At 36.6% G+C, this 25,843-nt stretch overlaps 1 protein-coding gene and 1 pseudogene across 5 annotated transcripts; one reads left to right on the top strand and one right to left on the bottom strand.

The window, feature by feature from the left end:
• Positions 1 to 1,220: 1,220 nt before the first annotated feature.
• On the top strand, positions 1,221 to 17,692 carry LOC132301096 (disease resistance protein RPV1-like; annotated as a pseudogene).
• Positions 14,029 to 23,395, bottom strand: LOC132299465 (2-C-methyl-D-erythritol 4-phosphate cytidylyltransferase, chloroplastic-like). 5 transcript variants are annotated; one of them, XR_009480122.1, is made up of 6 exons: positions 22,975 to 23,395; positions 22,692 to 22,763; positions 21,324 to 21,379; positions 20,158 to 20,213; positions 15,117 to 15,242; positions 14,029 to 14,251 (listed from the first exon to the last, which is right to left on the bottom strand). XR_009480122.1 is itself a non-coding variant. In XM_059796098.1 (5 exons), the coding sequence occupies exons 1-4, from the start codon at positions 23,218 to 23,220 to the stop codon at positions 20,171 to 20,173; spliced, it is 417 nt and encodes a 138-aa protein (XP_059652081.1). In that variant the 5' UTR covers positions 23,221 to 23,395; the 3' UTR covers positions 14,033 to 14,251; positions 20,158 to 20,170. The 5 variants fall into 5 exon arrangements, 4 of the variants coding, with proteins under 4 accessions (XP_059652081.1, XP_059652080.1, XP_059652082.1 ...); XM_059796098.1 differs by lacking the exon at positions 15,117 to 15,242 and having other exon boundaries at positions 14,033 to 14,251; XM_059796097.1 differs by lacking the exons at positions 14,029 to 14,251; positions 15,117 to 15,242 and having other exon boundaries at positions 15,255 to 20,213.
• Between the last annotated feature and the right edge of the window lie 2,448 nt (positions 23,396 to 25,843).

Here is a 25,843-nt window from a genome sequence, read left to right as displayed (position 1 = left end):
TAATAAGTTCTACTTCCTGGTTGATTTTGTAGTTCTTGACACCGAATCGATTGCCAATCCTACCAACCACATCCCAATTATCTTGGGAAGGCCATTTCTTGCCACCGCAAATGCAACTATTAATTGTAGATCCGGGGTTATGCACCTTTCTTTTGGTAATATGATGGTCAAGCTTAATATTTTCAATGCAAGTCGACATCCCATAGATGAAGACGAGTGTTGTCTTATAGATGTGTTGAATGAGGTTGTTGAAGAATCAATTCCAACTATGGTTATGAAATAACCAATTGAGGATAACCTTTTATTTCTCCTATTCGATCATCCTCTTGCTTCTTATCTTCTTGAAATGTATGGCAATTGTGGGTTTGATGAAAAAATCAATGAATAAAGTAAGTAATCTCATAGAATCTGTTACAAGCTTGGATTTTTCACCTTGGAAAACTCCAATAGAACCTCTTCCTCCACTCTCGAGAACTCCACCAGTCCCATCTCTAGTCTCTCCACCAACTTTTGAGCTTAAAACTATACCTTCCAATCTCAAGTATGCATTTTTAGGCCCAAAAGACACTCTTCCGGTCATCATTTCCTCAAGTCTTGAAAAGGACCAAGAAGATGCACTCTTAAATGTGTTTAAATAGAACAAAGAAGCCATAGGATGGAGTATGGCGGATCTTAAGGGAATTGATCCTTCTATTTGCATGCATCGCATACTTATGGAGGAGGATGCAAAACCTTTTAGGGATGCACAAAGGAGACTTAATCCAAACATGAAAGAAGTGGTTAAGAAAGAGGTAGTTAAACTCTTGGATGCTGGTGTTATTTATCCAATCTCTGATAGCAAATGGGTGAGTCCAACTCAAGTAGTTCCCAAGAAATCGGGAATTACGGTGGTTGAAAATGCAAAAGGTGAGGCAATTTCTAAGCGTACCGCCAATTCATGGAGAGTATGCATTGATTACCGAAAATTGAATGCTGCCACTAGAAAAGATCACTTCCCTTTGCCATTTATTGATTAAATCCTAGAGAGATTGGCCAGGCAACAATTCTATTGCTTTCTTGATGACTATTCGGGTTACAATCAAGTAGCCCTTGACCCCTTGGACTAAGAGAAAACCACATTTACTTGTCCTTTTGGCACATTTGCTTATAGACGGATGCCTTTTGGTTTGTGCAATGCCCCTGCCACATTTCAAAGGTGTATGATGTAAATTTTCTTGGACATGGTGAAAGAGTATCTAGAGGTCTTTATGGACGATTTCTCTGTCTTTGGGTCTTCATTTGATGCATGCCTCAAGAATCTGAATTTGGTACTTAAAAGATGTCATGAAACAAACCTTGTTCTTAGTTGGGAAAAAGAGCCATTTCATGGTTCAAGAAGGTATTGTTTTGGGTCACGTCATCTCAAAAAGGGGAATTGAGGTGGATAAAGTGAAAGTTGAGCTGATTTCTGAATTACCTCCACCTTCTACGGTGAGAAAAAGATCACTCCTTTCTAGGTCATGCCGGCTTCTATCGCCGTTTCATCAAATATTTTAGCAAAATTGCTAGACCCTTGTGCAATCTTCTCGCTAAAAAAACTCCTTTTGTCTTTGATCAAGCATGCCTTGACGCTTTCCATAAATTGTGTGACATGTTATCATCCGCTCCTATTATGCAGCCTCCCAATTGGTCATTACCGTTTGAAATAATGTGTGATGCTTTACATTATGCCATGGGAGCAGTTTTGGGACAAAGAGTAGAAAAGCTTCCATATGCCATATATTATGCAAGCAAAACTTTCTCGGGAGTTCAATTGAACTACTCTACTACCGAGAAAGAGTTATTTACTGTAGTATATGCCCTTGATAAATTTCGGTCCTATCTCTTAGGGTCTAAGGTTGTTGTCTATTCTGATTATGCTGCCTTGAGACATCTTTTGACAAAGAAGGAAACAAAACCTAGATTGATTAGATGGATTTTGCTTCTTCAGGAATTCAATTTTAAAATCAAGGACAAGAAAGGCATCAAAAATGTGGTTGCCGATCACCTTTCAAGGTTATTGATAGAACATTCCCCTAGCCCACCTATTCGTGACTTCTTTCCGGATGAACAGCTCTTTCAAATCTCCAATAGGCAAATGCCTTGGTTTGCCGACATTATGAATTATTTGGCAATAGGCAAGCTTCTAACTTCTTGGTCAAAGAATGAGAAGAATCGTTTCTTTGCCAACATCCAGAATTATTATTGGGAAGACCCTGTCTTCTACCGTTATTGTCCGGATCAAATTGTGAGGAGATGCATTCCGGAGAGCGAAATTCCAAGTGTTCTTGTGTTTTGTCATACGCTTGCATGTGGTGGGCATTTTAGTGTAAAGAAGACCGCCTTGAAGGTTCTTCAAAGTGGGCTTTTTTGTCCCACTATCCATAGAGATGCTTACAACTTTTGTAAGTCGTGTGAGAGATGTCAAAATATGGGATCAATGTCTAGAAAAGATATGATGCCCTTGGCCAATATCCTTGTTGTAGAAATCTTTGACATATGGGGCATTGATTTTATGGGTCCATTTCCTATATCCTATGGTTTTCAATATATTCTCCTTGCCGTTGATTATGTTTCCAAATGGGTGGAAGCTTGTGCTACCAAAACAAATGACCATTCCGTGGTTATTCAATTCATCAAATCCAATATCTTTGCTCGTTTTGGTATGCCTAGGGCTATGATAAATGACGGAGGAAAGCATTTTTGTAACCAATTCTTAAAGCATTTATTTCTTAAGTACCCCGTTACTCATAAAGTGGCCACTCCTTACCACCCTCAAACGAGTGGGCAAGTATAAGTGTCTAACCGGGAAATTAAGCATATTCTTAAGAAAACGGTTAACACCACCAGGAAAGATTGGTCACAGAAGTTAAATGATGCTTTATGGGCTTACCAAACGGCATATAAGACTCCCATTGGCATGTCTCCCGATAGATTTGTATATGAAAAGCCTTGCCATCTTCCAGTTGAGCTAGAACATAAAGCCTTGTAGGCGGTTAAAAAGCTCAATCTTGACCTTGATAAAGCCGGAGAGAACCAGTTACTTCAATTGAGTGAGTTGGAAGAGTTGAGACACAATGCTTATGATAATTCCAAACTCTATAAAGAAAGAACTATGGCCTTTCATGATAAGCATATTTTGAAGAAGTCTTTTGAACCTGGTCAAAAAGTTTGGCTCTTTAACTCTAGATTGAAGCTCTTTCCTGGGAAATTGAGAACTAAATGGGAGGGTCCTTATGAAGTCATCTCTGTTGCACCTCATGGGGCGGTTGAAATACGAAATTTGAAAAAGGGGAACATTTTTAAAGTCAATGGGCAGAGATTGAAACCCTACATTGAAGGACAGGTCTTCCAAAGACATTTGGAAGCTGCATATCTAATAGACCCTATTTATGAAGACATTTAGGGTTGTAATGCAAAATGAAAGAATTTTTGCCTATTCGATCGATCTCAATGGAAGTTCGATCGATCGAACATCATGCCTGCATCCAACCTGCATCCAAATCACTCTCTGTCTAATCGTTCAAATAAAACCTGCATATTTCAGCTCTCTGTCCCATCGTTCAAACTTGTTCCTAAATCGATCTTTAGCTATTCGATCGATCCAACTTTATCTTGGATCGATCTGCAGTTCCAACACTTAGAAAAATTTTGAACCTGCATCCACCTACATCAAAAGGCCTCTATGTCCCATCAATCGAACATGTCTATAGGTTTAAGCATGTTCGATCGATCAAAAAGTTTTTGGGATCGATCGGAACTTAATCGATCTGAACATCTTTGGTTTGACCTTTTCTTCCCTTTTTGAATTCCAAGTTTATTTATTCAAAGCAACATTACATCTAGTTAGAGATGTTAAACTTAGCAAGCATTATTCATACATTTTTAAGTTTGTTTATTCAAAAATAATAATAATAATAAAATAAAATTTTACCATTGTGCCCTTATATGTAGTCATGCTATTTTTCTACGGGCTTGATCTCATGTCTCTCTTTCATCTTGTGTTATATTGCTTTAGAATGCATGATTTGATCATTCTTATCCCACTTGATATTTGATGTGAGTTTACTAGTGTGGTTATTCAAGTAGATTGTTGATTTTAAGTTTGGGAGAGACGTCTTTCAAATTGGATCACTACCGGGCTTCATGCATTCGCCACCACGGTATACTGTTTCCATCTTTTCCATTGTTCTCATTGCACATTGAGGACAATGTGTGGTTTAAGTTTGGGGGTAAGGTGTCTTGTTGCATTCTACTTAAAGTTGAACTTTAAATGCATAATTGAAATTTGAGATTGATGTTAGCGATGATTTTGATCTTTTGATGACTATATTGCTTAGAATTTAAAAATTGTATAACTTGAGAGTCCAATACTCCTTGTATGCCTTGTGGATGCCATTTAGAGGTAAATTTTTTGAAAGATTAATATCATGCTTGCACTCGTGGTCCACATCATCCTGATTTTGTGATTGTTTTGAGATTCACTCTAGTATTCTACACTAGCACAAGCGCACACTAGCATTCATTTGTGGGGTACATGCTTTGTTGATTATTGAATTGGTTATATCCTAATTGGGCTAGTAGTGCATTGAAAGGTTTCATTCTTGATAAAAGTGGATAACAACCCCTTTTCACTAAGTAGCTGGGATTCTAGCCTCATCAAGCACTGAATTTCTCGCGCTGAAAGGTGGAGGGCCCAAACTCTAGGTTAATAATTGAACTTGAAAAAAAAAAAAAAAAAAAAAAAAAAAAGGTCGCAAAAGCAATAAAAATAATGACTTCTCCCAAAAGGTGAGAAGTGAGAAATGATTAGATGGAGGTTATCTTGATTTGTAGCCTAGTTGATTTGAGCTTGTAAATCCGTAGGGGTGTTTGAACACCTAGTGCCCTAAAGCCGTCTAGTTTGGGAGTCATTGACCTAACGCTCGACCTCATGGATCGCTAGAAAGCTTAATAGATCAACACATTGCACCATGCTTCCATCTTTGATCCTTAGGGATAGAAAAAAATAAATAAATAAAAATAAATAAGCGCACCTAGAGCAATAAAAGGTCCACTATTTGTCTTGATGATCGGTACTAGATTTGTGTGCTAGTTTGAGAGTAAAGATGTGATCATTTCTTTAGTTGGCTAAGATAGCAACATATTTGATGCCGATCCACTCAAAAAGAATTCTAGAGTTGTTTTGATTTACATGATCATTTTCTTGATGTGTAGAGGACCATACTTGCTTGCTTGATGTTGAAATTTTGGGAAATTGCTTGGAAATGGTTGAAAAATTGCATACTTGAGGTAGTTTTCTCCCAATGCTTGTTTGCAATATTGGTGCATCTTTTATGAAAATGAGCTTAATGTTTGTGGGTATCATTTTTGAAAACCCTAACGAGACTTCACTTGTCCACTAGGGGTAATATAGGGGTTTAAAAGGCTTATTGCATATGCTAAATGTAATCGTGTTCCCTACGAAAGTGGCGTTATCCATTTATAACTTTTTAGTTCATAGTTATATAGTTGTCCATTTCATTACTTTACTTTCTAGTTCATTGCTAGGGACTAGCAATATTTAAGTTTGGGGGTGTGATGAGTGCTGAAAAGTGCGCATTTAAACCCCTTAAGCTTAGGTATTCTAGAACCTTTATCTATCTTATTTTCCCGCTTTAGATTGATTTTGTATTATTTCCATTTTCAGGTACTTATCCCCAAAATAAGCTAACTCAGCTAAATAAGAGCATAATTAAATCAATCTTGAGATGAATCAAAGAAAGAAGGCAAAAGGAAGCAAGTGGTGGAAGTTCAGCATGTTCGATCGATCTCAGAAAATACTCGATCGATCAAAAGTTCATCGATCTCAGCATTCCAAAATGGATCCAAGCTCTTTTGTTCTTATCCAAAGATCTCACAAGGTTCGATCGATCCAACTTTCTTCCGATCGATCGAAAAGATTCCATCTTATCCACTTGTACCACCCTACCTACCACATTTGTCTCTTTCCCAAAAATATCTTCAAAATATCTCAGATTTGTTTTTATCCAAAAAGACGCCACCATAGTGGATCGATCCAGCCTTAGTTCGATAGATCTCAGCAATGTTCGACCGATCTCATCCAAGGTTCGATCGATCGAACTTGCCCAAGTACACAAAAAGACAAAAATCCAGCTCATTGAAAGTTGTCTCATAGCCAATCATTGGATGAATATTAGAGTGCGAGCCCAGACCATTAGGGTGACATTTTAACCTACCTATATAAGGAATATGAGCCAATTTTTGAGATATACTTGATATACTTTAGAATAGAGAGGAGGCACAATTTTCATATTCTTAGTGAAAAAGAAAAAAAAGGAGGAGGCTAGAGACACAAGCTTGGAGTTTTTCCATCCACCAAGAAGAGGAGCAATTTCATCCATGGAGTTAGCCCTTGAGGGTTGGAGGAGCACATCCATAAGTGGCTAGACATCCTCTTGGGGCTAGAGTTAGCCCTAAGCATGCTTTCTCCATCTTAATTTATGTATTTTTTAGGGGATTTGTATTGTGATACATGTTTTGACATATTTATATACATAGATCTTGTTTATTCAATGATTTGTGTGGTTTAATGCTTCCAATTAATCATTTCATTCTATCCATATATCTATGTATGCTAGAATAGATGTTTATGTGTTTGTCTCTATTTCTTGTGTTATTGATGCATGTCTATGTATATTGATGCTATAGATCTAAAGATTGTCAAGACATAGTGCTTAATGGAATGCTCTTATGGTTTATTTGATGGTTCATACTCATTTCTTGACGGATTGTGCCTCTCCCTTAGTTTAATTAGTTTAATTTCATGTTACTAGCTTAATTGTAGTATAGTTGTAGTTTAGATGTTAAATGGGAGGACAATCCATGCTTGTGTTTGATGTTCCATACTTATGAAAGCAAGTAGCACATATCTCTAACCTTGTGATGTGTTTTGATTGTGAGCTTAAAGAAATGATTAATGGCTTAGTTTGATATATTGTGCTATCCACCATGTTGCTTAGATAATATATGCTTAATTTGTCATCCATGCTTGTTGAAACAACCACACACACACACTATGTTGCAATACATGTTTTCCCCCTCATTAATCATTCATTAAGGGTGTAGAAAAACTATGCTTAGTGGTGATCTCTAAACCCTAAGATCTCTCTCTTATTTTCTCTCCATTATATTTAATTGCCTACTGTAACAACCCAAACCCGAAGGCCCGAACTGTTAGCCGGGTCCTAGGTCGAACCCGAGATTACCTAGGTCCATCACGACATTTCAATAGTCGACACACCATTACAACGCTTGAATAACAACTTCAGTACATCCCATCACCCAATCTGTCATTTAATCAAATAAACGCTGGAGAAAGAAGGAAGAATGATCAAGCTGCTTCATTTCGGTCGACCGAAGTGGAGCTTCGGTCGTCCGAAATAGAGATCCCAAGAGCGACCAAAGAGGAGAAGAAGACCTGACCAAAAAAAAACAAAAAAAAAGCTTCATTTTGGTCGACCAAAATGAAGCTTCGGTCGTCCGAAATGCGGATACCGAGAGCAAGAAAATGTTTCGGTCGACCGAACCCCATTTCAGTCTACCGAAGTGGAGATCCTGAGAGAAATCAATCTGTTTTGGTCGACCGATGCACCATTTCGATCAACCGAAATGGCTATGCCGAGCCTGGATCCAGAAGTCAACTTGTTGAACTGTGAAAATGGAAAGAAAACCGGAAATGAATCTTATCAATGGTTTAAACTCGAAATGGATCCTCAGCCCCAAGTTATTCTACGATTAAAGACAAGGGAACCAACCCGCAATCACATTAAAACATTCTTTGAGAATCAAATCCATGAATTTAATACATAGGCTTTACATCATGATCATTATACATCAAAAATGAATTCCAAATTCAGGTTTCATCATTTACATGCCAAAATAAACTTAGTACATTTCAGAACTTGTACTTTACTTGATATATTCAAGTTCTACAAAAAATACATCCAATAGATTCACCAAGTTCCATCAATTCAGTGGTGGATTTTCATCCGCCGTTTCTTTACCGTGACCTGAAAAATATAATAATATAGGGGGGTGAGCAATTTACTCAGTAGGTGACGCCTAAGACGCACCTTATGAGACCCCGTGAATCCAAAACAAAGAATAGGCCAATAGGAGTTGGGGTCATACCACATAGGGGAGAATACAACATGGTTATCCATCTCAACACAAATAATAAGATGCAATGGAGATGTAATGCATGCCGATATCGCTCCCCATTTTTCACAATCAGAATCATCGCTTTCAAACTGTCAATGTAACCCCCTTTGGTGACTCCGCAGCGCCGAGAGAAGGATTGGCTACTGCCCCTAACCTTTGGTGACTCCGCAGCGTCATTATGGGGCCAGATAGCTCAACCATGCTGGGGCAATCTCCCTAGTTCCCTCTAGGTTACATTAACCTACCGGCCCGTTGGTGACTCCGCAGCGACCGGGTTTTCCAAAACTCTTTCATCAAAATGTTCTTTCCCAAAACTCCCCATTTTCATTTCAAAAACAATTTCTTCCCTTCATGCAACCCAATGGTGTACATGCATGTCTCATGATCTCAATACTACGAAAATGAGGAATTTGGCACAACACAAGTAAGCATGTTCTCATACTTTTAATATTTAAACAATAATGGATTATCATTAAATACAATAGGGCATGCTTTCATACACCATTCATAGCATGTGAACAACACAATAGGCATAAAACTCATCATATAAGCATGCTTCTCATACAGTACAATCAAGACAAGTCTTCACATATTCACATATATACAATTAAAACATTTTAAGCTACAATTAACACCTATAAGCATGCTATAACACAATTTAAATAGAATAACTCACAAAGGTGCATGAATAATGTGAATTAGGAAGCCCCTACCTCAAAATGAGCAAAATCCTTAAAATGGGTTAAGGAATTTCGAAAATCAAGGAGGGCACCAAATCTGGAATTGCTGGTATGGATGTGTAGAGCTCCTCGTGGGCTTTATTTTGCCTCAAACGGCACCTCAATCCGATAAGAAATGAGGAAGAAATCAAGTCTCAAAGGTTGAAGGAAAAGAAAAATGTAACAAGAGAGTGAGAGAGAGAGAAAGAACCAGTGGGGAGAGAGAAAATGAGCTCAAAAAAATGGTCTCTAGACCTTAAAATGGGTAGTGGTGGGTCCCACCACTATCCTTTGACTCTTCCTTTTCTTTTTGTTTTAAATTTTACACCACAATTAGACATAGTGCACCACAATTAATTATCACATAGCTCATATGAAAATAGATGGACCAAAAGCAATTTGACTAAAATAAAATCCCGCGCACAAAAGTGAAATGACCAAAATACCCTTGCATCAAAGAAATTTCGGGAAAAATGAAAAATGCCAAAAATTGGAAACGTTACAAGCTACCCTCCTTAAGATAAGGAGGCCCACAACCAGAGTCTTTTCGAGAACACCTCAGAAAACCCCGAGACTAAGAACTCAATCAACCATAATATCCTTGACACCAGCGCCAATAGGCAATCACACACTGCAGTCAGAAAACCCAATGATCACCACCCTATGAGGGAACCTATCACTCGCAACATCGTACACAAAACCCACTAAATCCTATACTCGACTTAAGACCAACACCGCTACACCGCTACATAATACTTCGGAGCTCGAAGAAGAATGGTCACAAGACTCCTGAACATGATAGCATCCTAACACACTCATCCTTCTAAAGGGCAACCCAGACCCCAAATGAGAAATCTCATCCAACACACAATCAGACTCAACCCAATTTACACATTACTGTCCAATCAATATTCGTCATCTATCATACGGCTATACAACTACATAATCATACAATAACCACCAATCACACCAATCGATAATTATCATATGGATCATTCCTCAAGATAACTAAACAATGAATCCTCCAACAATTATTCAATCATGAGTCACCGAAACAATAAAATGTACTACTCTGCATTCTGAAAACAAATCCTCAAAACGAGATTCTCTATTATCAATGATTGTACTACTAACTTGTTATCATGCACCCAAAACCACCTAACACTTTCCGTCACCCAAGATAAATCAGGTAAGTCCACATCATCACACCAACACAATGTACAGTACCATACTCTCACTATCACTAACAAGTCGGACCGATCGTTGACCTTTGACCCGATATTGTGCCAAAGAAGGATTGATTCAGGAGAAATGGTTGGCCAGGCCATTCTCATCGTCGATCTGATCTCAACATAGATATCGTTCCTGTCCTCAGGTCTAAACCTTAAACACAATCCCATACAGTCCACAAAATAACCATAAGATCCACTCCTAATCAATCCGTCGCTCTACATATCCTCAACAACTATATAGTCACAAAACAATAAGCTAAAAGCAACATGACAATCATTCTTCGATCACCCAATTATAACAAGTCAAAAATAACACAACTCCAGATGTTGCAATTATCGATCAGCATCAAAGTTTCCTAATCTCCTCATAACATCCAAACCAGATAAACAACTCTATGACATCATTCAGTTCAATTCTTACTCCTTCAAAACACATGATACGATCATCTCATGTTTGAAACCTCAAACCAAGGTTAATCACTCCTACAGTTCTTTAACGGAATTCCACAATCACGCTCTAGTTGCAAAACATTCAAACAATACCGACATTTGTCCTCAAGACACTACTAAAATCAATCACTTCTAAAAACATCCAAATACATGAGTCTAATACATCACCTAATTATCCTAAAACAACAATTCACAACACATTTCTTAGTTGTTACCGCTGGTACCAATCATCAGAAATATAATCCCCATTTGACAACCTGTGCCTCACATCCTATCGGTCAAAACCATTCTCAAAACAAACACCACAAAACTAAAGGCTATACCTACCTCCGTGAAAGTAAGTCGACCCCTTCAATCAGAACCTCAATCGACCAACTTTAACAGCGTAACACCCACTCACAAACCCGTCCATCCACGGAAGCGCACATCCCCTAGACAGAGACAAGACCCACAGCAAACGACGTCTTTGCCAAGACTAGAACAAACAGAAAGGTAATAAACCCCACTCTCAAAAGAGACCAATAACTCGCACCCTACTGAACCAGACACTCTATTACATGCTACTCACCAGTCGTCCAACCATGGACACCCAATCTAAACGACATCTCCCATTATCGGACCGTCCTACACAATCAACACCAAAAACCTCGCACACACTTCTCTGCAACACTTTGCTAGCCAGAACCAATCAAATAAAAACACCAACGACTTTAACAAACTAACACTAGGAACCATCACTGTACGTTGGACACTGCGTCCCGTCTCATCCAGAAATCGTTACTCCAATTGACAACCTTAAAATCGAAAAATGATACTTTACCATTCATTCTACTTTCACTTTTCAAAACGACATTACCTCAAACACCCTACACATAAGACCCGTGACCTCAGTCACAACAGTCCACTGACTCATCAAGAGAAAAAGATGCCTATAGGGCAACACCTATCTATCTGGTTCTAAAAAATTAGGTCGTCCACAATCACCATAACTGGCACACAAACCCATCACATACCTATTAACATATAACAACACTCAAAACTTTCAACCTACATTCGAATCACATTTGAAACCATTATACTTATCAATGCCAAACTTCATATCATAACATCTTCACTGCCATTCATTTAAGTCAACGGTTCAAGCCTATGACCCCATCAAACCATCAAGTCACTAGTAAAAGATTTTTCCTCGAACATCCTTAAGATAACATCATCATAAACAAAGAATGAGCATAACGTTCACTGCTCCCTATAACAACCACTATCTACCACTAGAGAAGGACATCCACACTGCAATGCCATGCCAACAAATCCTCAAATAAAAATGAACATAAAAAAAAAAAAAAAAAAATCCAAATGCTCAACACCCAATTGCCTCCTTAAGTCCACCAACGATGCAATCAATCACTATTGTCTTCCTGAATACTATGGTCACCCCTAAACTGACTTACTCCTCTATACATGAACCTCAAGTACTAATACCTCTATGATCATTCTTCCCAAAACAACTGCACAAACTCTAATCCCCTGGAAACAACAAGCCTTTACTAACCAATCACTCATTCAAAAGTGACGCTAACTCAACATGAAAACTCACGTCACTCACGATACCCGTTACCATAGTCAACGACCTGCTACAAGAAAAAGGAATCATACGTGGCACACTACAGAAACAGTTCTTAAGAGGAAAATAAACACTACGCTAAATGGTCAATCACAAAAACTGAAGTAGACGACAACTATAAAACAATGGTCTCTAATTGGTATCTAGTTGGACACTCAAGTCACACCTACACTGACCTATCCAACCAAACAAAAGGGTATACTACTCTTACACCCCCAACACTATCATTACCCAGCCAATTGGTACCATTACCATCCAACACAATGGAATGTCCACATCGATTTCATCTGAGTTGTGTGCCCGCAGCTCGCTCAGTGTGGTAGCCTTCTGGTGCCACCTAGACACGCTCACACACACCCGCCCACAAGGCCACAAAATAAATAAATCAAATAGAACAAGCCACCAAGCCCGAGAGGTCACTCCTCATCCTGGCTCAACCCAATCTGTGACCAACACTCTATGGTCACCAAACAACATCATACTGAACTCCTGTCTTCCTCACTGGAAGTCAAAACAAAAGATACAACCTACTCATCTCGTCGCCAACCCAAGGTCAACCACAATTCATACTCTCAAAATGACAATCTAAAGAACAAACTCTCAACCTTAAACATCAGTGAACTTCTAAATAAGAATCCAAATACTGACCCGTACAACACTTGAATCTCACAAGTCACACTCTGTAACCCACCTCACGTACTATGACATCCAAGCAACTTTGCTTACACGGAAGGACCCCAATCATAGGTGATAACTTACCGAATTAATACAACATAGAAGTGCGCATGCTAAACAATTACCTACTGAAAATATAACACCTACTCATGGATCATTTAAGTTAGTGCTACACACATATAACATATAAGCATATGACCGCTCAAGCAAATTTACACGTAGGCAATTAAATAGATAAGCAAATAAACAAGTAGGCATGTTGCTCCAACATTTAAACACGTTAATATGTAGCACATAAGCAAGTAAATGATTTAGCATGCTTCCTCAAATATCTAAACACATAACAAATAATCTCATACACAATGCAAACAACTTCTCACGCAATCCTGCATAGGCCTCTACCCATCGTCCTAAGGTTTTCGAACCATCGCTCTGATACCATTCTGTAACGACCCGAACCCAAAGGCCCGAACCGTTAGCCGGGTCCTAGCTCGAACCCGAGATTACCTAGGTCCATCACGACATTTCAATAGTCAACACACCATTACAACGCTTGAATAACAATTTCAGTACATCCCATCACCCAATCCGTCATTTAATCAAACAAACGCTGGAGAAAGAAGGAAGAATGATCAAGCTGCTTCATTTCGGTCGACCGAAGTGGAGCTTCAGTCATCCAAAATGACGATCCCGAGAGCAACCAAAGAGGAGAAGAAGACCTGACCAAAAAAAAAAAAAAAAGCTTCATTTCGGTCGACCGAAGTGAAGCTTCGGTCGTCCGAAATGAGGATACCGAGAGCAAGAAAATGCTTCGGTCGACCAAACCCCATTTCGGTAGACCAAAGTGGAGATCTTGAGAGCAATCAATCTGTTTTGGTCGACCGATGCACCATTTCAGTTAACCGAAATGGCTATGCTGAGCCTGAATCCAGAAGTCAACCTGTTGAACTATGAAAATGGAAGGAAAACCGGAAATGAAACTTATCAATGGTTTAAACTCGAAATGGATCCTTAACCCAAAGTTATTCTACGATCAAAGACGAGGGAACCAACCCGCAATCACATTAAAACATTCTTTGAGAATCAAATCCATGAATTTAATACATAGGCTTTACATCATGATCATTATACATCAAAAATGAAATCTAGATTCAGGTTTCATCATTTACATGCCAAAATAAACTTGATACATTTCAGAACTTGTACTTTACTTGATATATTCAAGTTCTACAAAAAAAATACATCCAATAGATTCACCAAGTTCCTTCAATTCAGTGGTGGATTTTCATCCGCCGTTTCTTTGCCGTGACCTGAAAAATATAATAATACAAGGGGGTAAGCAATTTGCTCAGTAGGTGACACCTAAGACGCATCTCATGAGACCCCGTGAATCCAAAACAAAGAATAGGTCAATATGAGTTGGGGTCATACCACATAGGGGAGAATACAACATGGTTATCCTTCTCAACATAAATAATAAGATGCAATGGAGATGCAATGCATGACGACGTTGCTCCCCATTTTTCACAATCAGAATCATCACTTTCAAACTGTCAATGTAACCCCCTTTGGTGACTCCGCAGCGCCGAGAGAAGGATTGGCTACTGTCCCTGACCTTTGGTGACTCTGCAGCATCATTATGGGGCCCAGATAGCTCAACCACGCTGGGACAATCTCCCTAGTTCCCTCTAGGTTACATTAACCTACCGGCCCCTTGGTGACTCTGCAACGACCGGGTTTTCCAAAACTCTTTCATCAAAATGTTCTTTTCCAAAACTCCCCATTTTCATTTCAAAAACAATTTCTTCCCTTCATGCAACCCAATGGTGTACATGCATGTCTCATGATCTCAATACTATGAAAATGAGGAATTTGACACAACACAAGTAAGCATGTTCTCATACTTTTAATATTTAAACAATAACGGATTATCACTAAATACAATAGGGCATGCTTTCACACACCATTCATAGCATGTGAACAATACAATAGGCATAAAACTCATCATATAAGCATGCTTCTCATACAACACAATCAAAACAAGTCTTCACATATTCACATATATACAATCAAAACATTTTAAGCTACAATTAACACCTATAAGCATGCTATAACACAATTCAAGTAGAATAACTCACAAAGGTGCATGAATAATGTGAATTAGGAAGCCCATACCTCAAAATGAGCAAAACCCTTGAAATGGGTTAAGGAATTTCAAAAATCAAAGAGGGCACCAAAGCTGGAATTGCTGGTATGGATGTGTAGAACTCCTCATGGGCTTCGTTTTGCCTCAAACGGCACCTCAATCCGATAAGAAATGAGGAAGAAATCAAGTCTCAAAGATTGAAGGAAAAGAAAAATATAACAAGAGAGTGAGAAAGAGAGAGAGAACCAGCGGGGAGAGAGAAAATGAGCTCAAAAAAATGGTCTCTGGACCATAAAATGGGTAGTGGTGGGTCCCACCACTATCCTTTGACTCTTCCTTTTCTTTTTGTTTTAAATTTTACACCACAATTAGACATAGTTCACCACAATTATTTATGACATAGCTCACATGAAAATAGATGCACCAAAAGCAATTTGACTCAACTAAAATTCCGCGTACAAAAGTGAAATGACCAAAATACCCTTGCATCAAAGAAATTTCGGGAAAAATGAAAAATGCCGAAAATTGGAAACGTTACACCTACTTTAGTTTAAATTGCATCTTAGTATAATTCAACCACCAACCAATCTTTTGATCACTCGACATACTAACCCTAATCTCGATTCCACAACTTAATATGACCCACCAATCCCTTGGGACGATCCCTACTTGCCCTAACTATATTTTTAGTGAAAGGTAGTAGTGGCAATTTCTAAATGTAAAACTTGGCCGCACTCATCTTAGTTCAACATCTCTTTTGTAAACTTTTGGTGCATAGGTACGGCACACACCAATAGGTAAGACAACCATTGCTAAGACTCTCTATAACCTTAATTTTAGCAAATTTGAAGGTAGTTGCTTTCTCGCAAATATCAGAGAAATATCATAACAACCCAATGGATTGGTTTGTTTACAAAAACTACTTCTTTCAGATATTCTAAAGAGGCTAAAAGGAAAAAATTAGGTGTGTTAATGAAGGACTTATTAGGATAAGAGATGCAATTTGATGGAAACGAGTTCTGCTTGTGCTTGATGATGTAGATCAATTAGACTAATTAAATGCAGTACTCGTAATGCGAGATTGGTTTTATCCTGGTAGTAAAATCATCATAACAACTAGACATGAGAGATTATTGAAGGCTCATGAAATGTATAAGATGCATAAGGTTGAGGAATTAAATAAGGACAAATCATTTCAGCTCTTTAGTTGGCATGCCTTTGGACAAGACCGCCCCACTGAAGGTTACGTGGAGTACATAAAAGAGGTTGTGAAGTATTGTGGAGGACTTCCTTTAGCTCTTCAAATTATGGGTTCTTCTTTATCGGAGAGAAGTTTAGAGGTGTGGGAAAGTGCATTAAAGAAATTGGAAACAATTCCAAACAGTCAAATCCTAAAAAAGCTCAAAATAAGCTTTGATTCTTTACAAGATGACCACGACAATAATTTATTCCTCGACATTTCTTGTCTCTTTGTTAGAAAGGATAGAGATTTCATAATTGCAATACTAGATGAATGTGGTTTTTACACAAAGGTTGGGATTCAGAATGTCATCGATAGATGTCTCTTAACAATCAATGAAAATAACAAGTTGACAATGCATCAGTTGATTCGAGAGATGGGAAGAGAGATTATACGTCAAGAATCACCCAAGGAACCTAGGAAGCACAGCTGAGTGTGGCATCATGAGGATGCCTTAAATGTATTACATGAAAAAACTGTAAGAAATTTGCCTCCAACATCTATTTTCATGTATTTTTTGGTCTGTTACTTATCAACCTCTTTTATCAGGGCATGGAGACAATTGAAGGCCTCATCCTAAATTTGCATGTCCGAGAGCAAGATCGGCTTGCGCAGAATTTCGTTGGTTTAGATAATTCAGAAAGAAGTTGTTATGAACGTTTTCTTGACATATTAACATGACCTTGTGGAAACAATTCATCACAGGGCCGTCGACTAGGCTTCCTCTCTTGGCTCCCCACAAACTCTGCTTCGACAAAATCATCTTCCAGTTCAAATGAAAGACACTTAATAACTGATGCATTTTCAAGAATGCGCCAATTAAGAATACTCCAGCTCAATAATGCAATGCTCACTGGAGACTACAAAGAATTTACCAGGAAGTTAAGATGGTTGTGTTGGCACAGGTTTCCTTTAAAATCTATGCCCAACGAGTTCATTCTAGAGAGATTGGTTGTTCTTGATATGCAAAATAGCAGTTTGAAACAAGTTTGAGGGGAATGACGGTATACTACTAAATTATTTATCTTTTTCCTTTTCTGGAGGATTAATGTAAATATTCATATAAATTAATTTCTTACTTTTTGACAACAGGTGCTCAGATCATTAAAAATCCTCAACCTTAGTCATTCCCACGGCCTTGCCAATACGCCCGATTTTTCAAAACTCCCAAATCTTGAGAGATTGATTCTTAAAGATTGCATAAATTTGATCGAGGTTAATGAATCCATTGGGGAATTAGGGAGACTTGTTGTGTTAAATCTTAAGGACTGCAAGAATCTTAGGAATCTTCCCACAAAAATTGGTCAGCTAAAATCTGTGGAGAAATTCATCCTCTCTGGTTGCTCAAAGCTCGACAAGTGTTGAAAGAATTTTGCAAGATGGAATCTTTGAAGGTTCTTCACGCATATGGTGCTGCAATAAATCAACTACCCTCTACCAGCACTACAGAAAATAATGGCACTCACACTGGTTCTCTTGGGTTTCTGGACTAAGAAAATCTCCAGAATCGATCAGTTTTTCAATGGATTTCCTGTCACGCTCATTAGTGAGCTTGAATCTTGCAAATTGCAATCTGTCAGATGATGCCATTCCAGAGGAATTTGGTAGGCTATCCCTGTTGCAGAACTTGAATCTAGACAGAAATCCGATTTGTAGCCTTCCAGATAGCATCAAGTGTCTCACCATGCTCAAGTCACTTAATATAAAGAGTTGCATGAGACTTCAATTGCTTCCAGAGCTACCTATGAGTTTACAATTTTTGAGTATAGATAATTGCAAGTCACTGGAAATAATAACAAATCTACCAAATCTGTTGACATCATTGCTTTTGGTAGCGTTTAATTGTGATAAACTAGTCGAGGTTCAGAAATTGTTCAGGTTGGAAGCTATTCGAAACATTGATGCAGATATGATCAAAGAGTTATGCTTGGTTAAGTTGGAATCCATGGGAAAGGGTGGGGTGAAATTGTTCAATAACGTGACACTTACGGACATGATTGGTCCCATCTAGGTGCTCTCTCTCTCGTTATGATTTCCAAGGATCAGGGACTGTATGAATACGGTATATTCAGCATTTTTCATCCTGGAAATGAGGTTCCAGGCTGGTTCAGCAATAAGAGTACAATGTCCTCGATATGTTTCAGTGTTCCTTCACTTCCTAATCTCAAGGTTCGAGGCTTGAATGTATGCGTTGTTTATGCATACGCCAATACACCTTACATGGGTAGGACAGCAGCACAGTATTGGATTGAATGCCTTGTGAATACCCCCAAAACAGAAGAGTATTGGGATTTATGCATTATGAAAACCTTCAATAAGACCAAGGATGTGAAGTGGATCTATTGCCCGACGTTTACAGGGATTCCAGGTTATGGGGAAAGTATGATGTTGTCAAGCCATTGGAAGATTGGAAATGAGTTGGAAGTTGGTGATGAAGTGGTTGTTTCAGTGGAGTTGTGGGATAGATTTCAACTAAAGGAGTTAGGAGTCCACATTGTGTATGAAGAAGAAGAAGAAGAAGAGAAAGATGATGTTATTGATATTGATGTGGTAGATTTATCAATATATCAGGCAAGGAGAGGTTCATACTTCCTCTGCCATGACTATTTTATCCACCAACAGTGCTCAATTGATGATGGCTGGAGTACTAAGGGTTGGTATGACATCCTATTTGGGGACTCTCTAGGCCACGGAGCCCCAATGATGAGTAAATTTTTACTTAAGCTCAGTCTCGAAGATCTCTACCTAAAAGGATTTATGCAAAGGAGGATGTCCTCATCTTAAGAGCTGTAGGATGGGAGATCTCTCTCTCTTGACTCTGGATCGGATCAATTGTTTTATTATTATTATTATTTTATTATTATTATTTTTTTTGTGTGTATTTATTCAATTGAATTTACCTTCATCTAAATTTTTTGGATGACTAAATATTTTCTGGGCATTTGCACAGGTCATCTTAAACATTGCCATACCTTTTTTTATTTAAAAAAATAATTTTATTTTTTGTAAACATTGAAGCATGGTTGGAAAGTGACACAATTTTCTGGTCATTTTTATTATCTTATGTCTTGCCTCATCAGGAAACCATGAATCAACCTGTAACTTAAGTGCTTCCCTTCCATATTTTGGTTTTCGTTGACCTTGTCGCTTTCTCTTTCTTTTATCTTTTGATTTTCCAACGTTGCCAAGGATACATACATAAAAATAAATATATAAATAAAACTTCATATTGGGCGGTTTTAAAGAGTTTTTTTTTTTTTTTTTTTTACATGGCAAAGAGTGTTAGAAATTATTAAATTAGATTAATAAATGCATAAGGTCAAAATCTGACATTTCAAAAGCTAATTTAGACACACAAATAATAAAAACTAAATAAAATTGAGATTTTTTTTTTATGATAGACTCAAACCATCTAATAATTGATATTTATAATACTAAAGTCACTTTATGTCAGATAGTTTATACAATTACCTTCACGTTTTTACTACTATAGTGTTGTAATTAGTGGGTACTATGTAATAAATTATCATAATTAAGACAGTGTAGGAACAAATTATCATAATTTCGACACTGTAAAAACTTCTGATTGGTTTGTGAGGCAACAGTAGAGATGGTGGGCAGAGAGAGACCAAACAAACGAGTTATCATTTTTGTGGTTTCTATACCATGTTTGCCTGAAGTTCCATGTATCACATACACTATAAAAATGACTATTAACATTGGTATGAAAAATCTTTAAACTGGGACCCACTATATTTTAGTATACTTGTTTCCGATCTGAGCCTGATTAGTTGAGGAAAAAGTATCTTGAGTTGAGTTGTTGCGTGTACCTATATAAAGCAATCAGTTGCCCAAGAAGTAGAAGATACTGCTTTGGCATGCTTGCCTACAAACATAAGAAAACCATCATCTCATCATCATCATCATCATCATCATCTGGCATATGAAAAATCAAGAACTGAAAATGCTGAAGAATATTGGAATAGAAGTAAGGGCGTACCCATAAGAAGACACTTACATATACATGACAGACAAAAAATTGTATGCATATGGAAACTGACAAAAGATGCATGCAAATAAATAAATAAAATTACATGCCAAGGCAAAGAAATAGATATTGCTTTTAGCAAATTTTATTTTAAAGCAGCATGTCACCACAACAAAATTCCTTGTATACTTTGCTATGTAGGATCAGGAAAAGGAATGAAAGAACATTAAACCAATAGCAGAATGCAAAGAGTGACAAACAAGGTGATCAAGAATCTATAGGTTGGCTGCTTTGAGTTGACCTGATAAGTTAGATATCCTAAGTACTCACCATGCTCAAAAACTAGTCATTATTAAATAATGGAGGCACAACAAGAAAAATACAGCACTTGTTATGTTTCTCTCACTGTTCTCCAAATCTAAATTTTGTTTAAAACTTATTAAATATGTATATCATTTTAGTTTAATAATAATAATAATAAAGACTTTCACTGATCCAAGACTTTTTTCCCATAACTAGTGCAAGAAAAACCATGGGCTGACACTGTAATACATTAATTCACATGGTAAACAGGTCCTTAAGCACATTGTGGAGTAGCGACACTATAATACAGTCACTACTCCAGCTAAGAGAACCTCTGCATCCTTTACTAAGTACCTTAATTACCATAATGGAAAAAGGCCATCAACCAGTGTTACTCCACCTAATGCAGGATGTTGGGACTTGGGTGTGGTGGATTAAATACAGACAGTAATTCCTAACTTTTAGCTTCATTTTCACATAATAACTGCTCTCCGACTCTAGTTACCATAACAATTGCAGACCTTTTTTGGTTTCTATACCATGTTTGCCTGAAGTTCCATGTATCACATACAATATTAAAATGACTATTAACATCGGTATGAAAAATCTTTGAACTGGGAGCCACTATATTTTAGTATAATTGGTTTCCGATCTGAGCCTGATTAGTTGAGGAAAAAGTATCTTGAGTTGAGTTGTTGCGTGTACCTATATAAAGCAATCGGTTGCCCAAGAAGTGGAAGATACTGCTTTGGCATGCTTGCCTATTCGCACAAACATAAGAAAACCATCATCTCATCATCATCATCATCATCTGGCATATGAAAAATCAAGAACTGAAAATGCTGAAGAATATGGGAATAGAAGTATGGGCGTATCCATAAGAAGACACTTACATATACATGACATACAAAAAATTGTATGCATATGGAAACTGACAAAGATACATGCAAATAAATAAATAAAATTACATGCCAAGGCAAAGAAATAGATATTGCTTTTAGCAAATTTTATTTTAAAGCAGCATGTCACCACAACAAAATTCCTTGTATACTTTGCTATGTAGGATCAGGAAAAGGAATGAAAGAACATTAAACCAATAGCAGAATGCAAAGAGTGACAAACATGGTGATCAACAATCTATAGGTTGGCTGCTTTGAGTTGACCTGATAAGTTAGATATCCTAAGTACTCACCATGCTCAAAAACTTGTCATTATTAAATAATGGAGGCACAACAAGAAAAATACAGCTCGTGTGGACCTCATATGCCTAATTTAACAAAATCAAGATATTTGCCATTAAAATTGTAATTAGAGAGCAAAATTTGGTAACTATCTTGTGGTTTTTGGGTTTGGTTCAACTAACACAAATTTGGCTCAAAAGTCCCTTCACAATCTCCGAGTCATGGTTTGCATATCAAACTTCAAATTTCTTTTACTAGGCCAAGAAGATAAGTAATGCAATACTCCACTTTGTAGCACATTTACTAGAAAGTTCAGTTCCTTAGTGGCTGAAACTGCTTAATAATTCAAAATCTTCGAAATAGTGCAATATTTTTATTTTTTATTTTTAACTTTTGTGTAATATAAGGGACATACTCCGTATTATACTAGATATAAACTTCAGTACGGTGATACCATTTAAAAAACTGTGAGTGTGTGGAGAAAGAAAGTTAGTGGCATATACTACGAGCTTTCAAAGATAAGATGGTTATGTCTAAGAATTGAATAATGGAACATAGGAATTGTTGTGGAACCAATATCACGCTGTTTGGGTATTGAGCTCTGCTGCACTGAATAGCAATAAAATTTTTACATAGACTCTGGTATTAACAAATTTTCAATTTTTTTTGGCCAATGTGACACCCTTCTCTACTAAATACAGGTTCCAAACAAGTAAAACCATACAAATGCTATCAAAAACAATATGGACCCAAACCCATTCCCATTGAAAAACACAATCAACTGATTCAATTTCCACGAGACCCTAAAGGAACCATAAATGGGTGCATTACATAAACACAATTAATAACAGCATAATATATATATATAGAGAGAGAGGAGAGAGAGACTTACCCCCATCCGTTTGCCCTTTCCTCCAGCCAAAAGAATGACGGAGACGCTTTTCTCTTTCACAATTTCATCGGTCTGCAGAATAACTCGAAAATCAATACTTTCAATCAGCCAACAAATGACAATCATCTCCAGATAAACAATCACATACACATATATACATGTATAATAAAAAATAAAATAAAATAAAATAAATCCCAAATAACCAAATCTAACTGACTCTGCATATAAATACACATACACAGATTTGCATACATATTTACATATATATGTGATTATCATTCACCTCTTTGAGCTCCCCAACTTCCGCAGAACAACTGATTCTTGATGTACTAGCAATTCTTGCCTCTCTCACAAAATCGATTCTATCCCTACGCTTGCCCACAACTCCAAAGTTCTTCAAGTGATTCGAATTCGAGAAATGCAGAATTGGGGTGAAGGAATTGGACTGAATTCGAAGATTAGTTCCAAACAACACTGGGAAATGTGAAGAATAAGAAGATAGTGAGAGGCTGACTTGCAGAGTCATCATCTCTCTAGACTCTTGTTTTCCTATCTGGGTTTGAGCTGTATAAGAGGCCGAACCAATCAAAAAGATGCATATATATATATATATATTGATTGATAAAAAAATTCTTATACGTCTGCTATTGGATTTGGAGTAGCCACGAATATTATAAACACAGGAAAGACTAAACGTGCATCGCGAGTTTGGTCCAGTACATATTAAAATGAGAAGAAATTAAAGAAGACAAATTTACAAGTATGGGTGGGGCCCACTGAGCAATATAAAGCGCAACTCTAACTTCCATGGGAAATTCAATAACTTACAAGGTTTAGTTACAATTAGGCACCGAACTGGTATGTACATTATTACTTATATTTTTTGTTAAAATTTTAAAAACATATCTCTCAATTTGTAAAAGTTTTAAAAAAGCCCCTCAATTTATTGAAATATTCCGCTTCACATTCTTACTCTTACTGATTTTTTTTATTTAAAAGGTAATAATCCCTTTTTACTATCTACAGCTCAGCCACATTCATAATTCTCTCCCACACTTTTACATACCGACTGAATTTTTAATAATATCCACTATATATATTCTCGCATGCACTGATATTGTTAGATCCAAAAGAAATAAATAAATTAGTTTTCTTGTTTCTTCACTCTTTACTATTCTAGCACAAATACGATTAAAAGATTAAAGAATCTAAGTCCAACAAGCCACAAAAAATAAAATTCTTATTTATTAGTATTTTATTTTTTTTAAAAAAGTATCTTCAATTTTTTTTTTTTTTTTAACAACGCCCCTTCTCAAAAAAATTCATGAGTCCGTTACGGGTTACAATCTTTTACAAAATTAATTTTTCTTTTGTCACACAACCTCACCGCATTAAATCAACACATTCTCATTTTCAATACACTTTTTGAAATATTTTTATAAAAAATTATTGATTTTTCAAATCCAGATTATAAATTTTGTTCTTTCGTCATGATGCAAGTTTTTTTTTTTTTTTTTTTAATCCTCTCGACTATCATCTTGCCAAAGAAAGTTTTGAATGATATTGAAAATATATTAAGAAGATTTTCTTAAGATACTCCTAATATGAGACATATGAGGAAAGGTGGCCCAAAAGTGGCATGGTGTAATGTATGTAAAAAATATGAGGGAGATTTGTGTACTAAGAATTTTTATTTTTTATTTTTTTTTCTTTGAATAAGGTAGCTATTTTAAAATATTTATGAAACTAATTCAATTTAATAATCAATATTTACTACAAAAGAGTGTAGCCTAGAAGTATCTACTTCCATAGTGTAAGGTGGATTCGGTCCGTAGGACATATGGAGTACATGTTACCTTCTGAAACCACTACTGTTGGGTCAGAGTACTCCACTTGTGGATTCTTCAGTCTATGACATGGTTGTCAAATAGAATCGCACGATTTTACGACTCAGAACTCAAAATCAAGTCAAATCGCAGCAGAATCGTTCAATTAGTAGAATCGGGGTAGAATCGTAGAATCGGAGGTAGAATCATACGATTCTACACGATTCTACCGATTCTACGAAATTGATTGTTTGGGCCTTTATTTTTGGGCTTTTTTTATTTTATTTTATTTTTTGGTTGGTTTCTTTTAGGCTACAAAATAAAAGAGGCCTGACCCAAGTGTAGTATACAAAGTTAAATATTTATTCTATAAAATATAAATTATTTTTCATTAGTGGCAGAAAAAGAAATATATATATGTATATATATCAATTATTTTTACCATGCATGTTGATGTTCCATAATATATTTTTGTGTATAATTATAAAAAATTAAAATGATCAATTATATCTCAAGGATGCATACTCGTGACTAACAGGTTTAGGCAAATTTTGGTTTCATTTGACTAATTTTTTTTTGAAGGCTTATCATATATATTAAAAATTAAAAATAATTTAAAAGCTTAAAAAACTTGCCAAATATGCCAGCCAATGTATAATCTTGTAGTCTAAACTGATAGTATAATGAGATCAAGTTAATGCGTGGTTTATATTTTGTTGTGCTAACTCTTGATTAATTTCATACTTGTGACTAATAAGGTCACAAACACCGTAACACTTGGATTGGTGGACAAAAAGGTCTTTTTATTTCTTCAGTTTTCGTGAAATAAATAAATAAATAAATAAAATTGCATAGAGTTAAAAAAAAAATAGTTTACTTTTGATATGTAATTTTATTTTCTAACTTTGGAGATGGATGGGTTAAGATTTGAGATTTGTAAACTTATGTTATTTTGAGCTAAATTCTCTTTCATTTATATTCGGACTTTGAAATATTGTTAGGATTTGAGATTTGTGAATTCATGGATATGTAATATTATGTGTTTTGGCCTCATTTTTGTTATATTTTACAGATCTTATTATTTAAGAAGTTAGTTTCAATTGTTTTTTCACAATTTAGTAGAATCTTACGATTCATGATCCGATTTTACGATTCCGATTCTACGGAACCCAAAACGATTCTGCGTAGAATCCCGATTTTAACAACCTTAGTCCATGACATGTATGTTTTTAGGATGGAAATGAACTTGTATTGCCCCATGTATTATTATTATTATTATTATTATTGAAATCGGAGCTCCGGAACTCTTCCCCAAATAGTGGTTAA

The sequence above is a fragment of the Cornus florida genome, unplaced genomic scaffold (genome assembly GCF_030987335.1).
Source record: "Cornus florida cultivar Cherokee Brave unplaced genomic scaffold, ASM3098733v1 CherokeeBrave_3.0.0_Hap2_Chr03, whole genome shotgun sequence".
Taxonomy (NCBI): Eukaryota; Viridiplantae; Streptophyta; class Magnoliopsida; order Cornales; family Cornaceae; genus Cornus; species Cornus florida.
This window is presented reverse-complemented; position numbering and strand designations above follow the sequence as displayed.